Here is a 5,000-nt window from a genome sequence, read left to right as displayed (position 1 = left end):
CTGTACCTGCCCTGGGAGTGTTTGATGGGACAGTGTAGAGGGAGCTTCACTCTGTATCTAACCCTGTACCTGCCCTGGGAGTGTTTGACGGGACAGTGTGGAGGGAGCTTTACTCTGCATTTAACCCTGTACCTGCCCTGGGAGTGTTTGATGGGACAGTGTAGAGGGAGCTTTACTCTGTATCTAACCCTGTACCTGCCCCTGGGAGTGTTTGATGGGACAGTGTAGAGGGAGCTTTACTCTGTATCTAACCCTGTACCTGACCCTGGGAGTGTTTGACGGGACAGTGTAGAGGGAGCTTTACTCTATATCTAACCCTGTACCTGCCCTGGGAGTGTTTGACGGGACAGTGTAGAGGGAGCTTTACTCTGTATCTAACCCTGTACCTGCCCTGGGAGTGTTTGATGGGACAGTGTAGAGGGAGCTTTACTCTGTATCTAACCCTGTACCTGCCCTGGGAGTGTTTGATGGGACAGTGTAGAGGGAGCTTTACTCTGTATCTCACCCTGTACCTGACCCTGGGAGTGTTTGATGGGACAGTGTAGAGGGAGTTTTACTCTGTATCTAACCCTGTACCTGCCCCTGGGAGTGTTTGATGGGACAGTGTAGAGGGAGCTTTACTCTGTATCTAACCCTGTACCTGCCCCTGGGAGTGTTTGATGGGACAGTGTAGAGGGAGCTTTACTCTGTATCTAACCGTGTACCTGCCCCTGGGAGTGTTTGATGGGACAGTGTAGAGGGAGCTTTACTCTGTATCTAACCCTGTACCTGCCCTGGGAGTGTTTGATGGGACAGTGTAGAGGGAGCTTTACTCTGTATCTAACCCTGTACCTGCCCTGGGAGTGTTTGATGGGACAGTGTAGAGGGAGCTTTACTCTGTATAACTATGACATGCACCATTGATGAGATTGTCCCCCTCACTCAGTGAAGGTTTAACTCGAGCAATGGGAGTCTCCGAGAGACATTTGATGCTTTCCAGCACCATCGAGCTGAACAGCACATTTAACGCAGTAAAGCATCGCCAGGGCCCTTCAGAGGCGGGTAAATCAGAGACCGGGCCACATCAGGAGATATTAGGGACAGGTGACCAAAAGCCCGGTCAAAGAGGTGGATTTTAAGGAGCGTCTTAAAGGAGGAGAGAGAGGGAGAGAGGCGGAGAGGTTTAGGGAGGGAATTCCAGAGCTCGGGGCCCGGGCGGCTGAATGCACGGCCACCAATGGTGGGAGCGATGGAAATCGGGGGGATGGACAAGAGGCCGGAATTGGAGGAGCGCAGAGATCTCGGAGGGTCGTAGGGGCTGGATGGCATTGTAAAGTTTAATGAATGATCTCTCTCTCTCTCTCTCTCTCTCCCTCTGTCTGTGTGTCTCTCTCTCTGTCTCCCCCTCTCGCTGTCTGTCTCTCTCTGTCTGTCTCGCTCTCTATCTCTCTCTCTGTCTCTATCTCTCTCCCCCTCTCTCTGTCTGTCTCTCTCTGTCTGTCTCGCTCTCTATCTCTCTCTCTGTCTCTATCTCTCTCCCCCTCTCTCTGTCTGTCTCTCTCTGTCTGTCTCGCTCTCTATCTCTCTCTCTGTCTCTATCTCTCTCCCCCTCTCTCTGTCTGTCTCTCTCACCCTTCTCTCTCTCTGTCTCTCTCACCCTTCTCTCTCTCTGTCTCTTTCTTCCTCTCTCCCTCTCTCTCTATCTCTGCCCCTCTGCCTCCCCCCCTCACTCTCTCTCTCTCTCTCCCCTTCTCTCTCTCTCTCCTTCTCTCTCTCTCTCTCCCCCCCTTCTCTCTCGCTTTCTCTCCCTCTCTCTCTCTCTGCCCTTGTCCCTATCCCTCCCTCTCTTTCTCCCCTCTCTCCCCCTCTCCCTCCCCATTTCTCTCTTTTTCACCCTCTCTCTCTCCCCCTCTCGCTCTCTCTCCCTCTCTCCCTCTCCCCCCTCTCTCTCTCTCTCACCACCTCTCTCTTTTTCTCTCTCTCCCTCCCTCTCTCCCCCTCTCTCCCCTTCTCGCTCTTTTTCTCTCTCTCTCTCTCTCTCTCCCCTTCTCGCTCTTTTTGTCTCTCTCTCTCTCTCTCTCCCCTCCCCCTCCCCCTCCCCCCCTCTCCCTCTCCCTCTCCCCCTCCCCTCCCCCTCCCCCTCTCCCCCTCTCCCCCTCTCTCCCCCTCTCTCCCTCTCCCTCTTTCTCTCCTCCACCCCTGCCCCCTCTCCCTCTCCCCCTCCCCTCCCCCTCCCCCTCTCCCTCTCCCCCTCTCTCCCCCTCTCTCCCTCCCTCCCTCTCCCCCTTTCTCTCCTCCACCTCCGCACCCCCTCTCTCTCTCTCTCTCCCCCTCCCTCCCTCTCTCTCTCCCTCTCCCCCCCTCTCTCCCTCCCTCCCTCTCCCTCTTTCTCTCCTCCACCCCCGCCCCCTCTCTCTCTCTCCATCTCCCTCTCCCTCTTTCTCTCCTCCACCCCCCGCCCCCTCTCTCTCTCTCTCTCTCTCCCCCTCCCCTTCTCTCTCTCCGACCCAGGCCGCAGCAAAGGACGGCGGAGGACCTGGAGATGATTTTTGAGGAGTTGATTCATATTAAGGCCGTGTCCCACCTCTCCAGCACGGTACGCGATTAACCCTTACTCTTCCTTGCCACGAGCGAGCTGCCTCTGATGGGACAATCCCACTCAGTACCTTCCCGCCCTCTCCCATTCCTTTCCCAAACTCCCTCTGGGATCCCACCTCCAAAAAAAAAAAAATCCCTCTTCCTCACTTGCGGGGCAAGGGATGCGACATGTTACCGACATCGTAAAACAAGTCGTAACTTTTCTGGCTCGAGACGAGTTCACAACGCCCACCTGACAGACTCCCAACTTTCAATTGGGAATTGGATAAATTCTTGAAGGGGAATAAATTTGGAGAGGTTTTGGGGGAAAGAGGAGTGGGAATGGGACTAATCGGAGAGCTCTTTCAAACGGCCAGCACAGTCACGATGGGCTGAATGGCCTCATTCTGTGCCGTATCTTTCGGTGGTTTGACGGCGCACCGGATCTGGTACACTCTCTCTCGCTTCCGAGTCAGAAGGTCATGGGTTCGAGCCCCCACTCCAGAGACTTGAGCACAAAATGCAGGCCGACCCTCCCCGGTGCAGTGCGGAGGGAGCGCCGCGCTGTCGGAGGGTCAGTACTGAGGGAGCGCCGCGCTGTCGGAGGGTCGGTACCGAGGGAGCGCCGCACTGTCGGAGGGTCAGTACCGAGGGAGCGCCGCACTGTCGGAGGGTCAGTACTGAGGGAGCGCCGCGCTGTCGGAGGGGCGGTACTGAGGGAGCGCCGCACTGTCGGAGGGTCGGTACTGAGGGAGCGCCGCACTGTCGGAGGGTCAGTACTGAGGGAGCGCCGCGCTGTCGGAGGGTCAGTACTGAGGGAGCGCCGCACTGTCGGAGGGTCAGTACTGAGGGAGCGCCGCACTGTCGGAGGTGACATCTTTCGGATCAGACGTTAACTCAACCACTCAATATCCTTTTTACAATATGGAGAATAGAACTGTGCACAGTGCTCCAAGTGTGGTCCAACCCAGGTATATGGAGACCAGAACTGTGCACAGTGCTCCGAGTGTGGTCTAACCCAGGTATATGGAGACCAGAACTGCGCACAGTGCTCCAAGTGTGGTCTAACCCAGGTATATGGAGACCAGAACTGCGCACAGTGCTCCAAGTGTGGTCTAACCCAGGTATATGGAGACCAGAACTGTGCACAGTGCTCCAAGTGTGGTCTAACCCAGGTATATGGAGACCAGAACTGTGCACAGTGCTCCAAGTGGGGTCTAACCAAGATATATGGAGACCAGAACTGCGCACAGTGCTCCGAGTGTGGTCTAACCCAGGTATATGGAGACCAGAACTGCGCACAGTGCTCCGAGTGTGGTCTAACCCAGGTATATGGAGACCAGAACTGTGCACAGTGCTCCAAGTGTGGTCTAACCCAGGTATATGGAGACCAGAACTGCGCACAGTGCTCCAAGTGTGGCCTAACCAAGGTTCTATACAAGTTTAACATAAATTGTGTACATTTCAATTCCATCCCTCCAGAAATGACCCCCAGTGCTTGATTTGCCTTTTTTTTATGTCCTTATTAACCTGCGTCGTTACTTTTAGTGATTTGTGTATCTGTACCCCCAGATCCCTCTGCCCCTCTACCTCATTTAGACTCTCATTATCCAAGCAGTGTGTGACCTCCTTATTCTCCCTAACAAAATGCACCATCTCACACTGATCAATGCTGAAATTCAATTCCCAATTTACACGCCCGTTCTGGAAGCTTATTACTGTCTTTTGTCGCAGTCTTCTCCATATTGACCTCACCCCTCGATTTGGCGTTGCCTGAGAGACCGGCTAAACACCGCTGGTCTTTTCGAAGGTTTTCAGCAAATCTGTCCCTCTAAACTTTGTCTCTTTCTGGCTTCAGGTGAAGAGACAGCTGGCAGCAGTGCTACGATTCGAGTCGCAGGAAAAGGCAGGAACCGTGTGTGAGTCCAGACTCTCGGCAGACCCTCGTAATCGCACAGTGTTCGGGCAGCGGGAAAAGGCCATTAGCACCCAACGAGCTCCGTCGCTTTTATAGATCATTCCCACCTACCCATCTTCTCTCCAATCCCTCAATCCCTCCTACCCATCTTCTCTCCAATCCCTCAATCCCTCCTACCCATCTTCTCTCCAATCCCTCAATCCCTCCTACCCATCCTTCTCTCCCAATCCCTCATCCCACCTACCCATCCTTCTCTCCAATCCCTCATCCCACCTACCCATCCTTCTCCCCTATCCCTCATCCCACCTACCCATCTTCTCTCCAATCCCTCAATCCTCCAACCATCTTCTCTCCGTATCCCTCAATCCCACCTACCCACCTTCTCTCCAATCCCTCAATCCCTCCTACCCACCTTCTCACCGTATCCCTCAATCCCTCCTAGCCCACCTTCTCTCCCAATCCCTCAATCCCACCTACCCACCATCTCCCCGTATCCCTCAATCCCTCCTACCCACCTTCTCCCCGA

General features: G+C 54.6%; 1 protein-coding gene across 1 annotated transcript in view; it reads left to right on the top strand.

Moving 5' to 3' along the window:
* Window positions 1–5,000, top strand: part of LOC137306878 (rap guanine nucleotide exchange factor 3-like) — a 63,408-nt gene that overhangs the window by 33,468 nt on the left and 24,940 nt on the right. Inside the window, exons 6-7 of the mRNA XM_067976267.1 lie at window positions 2,491–2,575; window positions 4,415–4,552. Coding sequence (XP_067832368.1) covers window positions 2,491–2,575; window positions 4,415–4,552 — 223 coding nt within the window. The remainder of the gene's footprint in view (window positions 1–2,490; window positions 2,576–4,414; window positions 4,553–5,000) is intronic.

This window comes from Heptranchias perlo, chromosome X (assembly GCF_035084215.1).
Source record: "Heptranchias perlo isolate sHepPer1 chromosome X, sHepPer1.hap1, whole genome shotgun sequence".
Classification (NCBI taxonomy): Eukaryota; Metazoa; Chordata; class Chondrichthyes; order Hexanchiformes; family Hexanchidae; genus Heptranchias; species Heptranchias perlo.
Note: the sequence above shows the minus strand (reverse complement) of the source record. Positions and strands in the feature narration are given on the sequence as shown.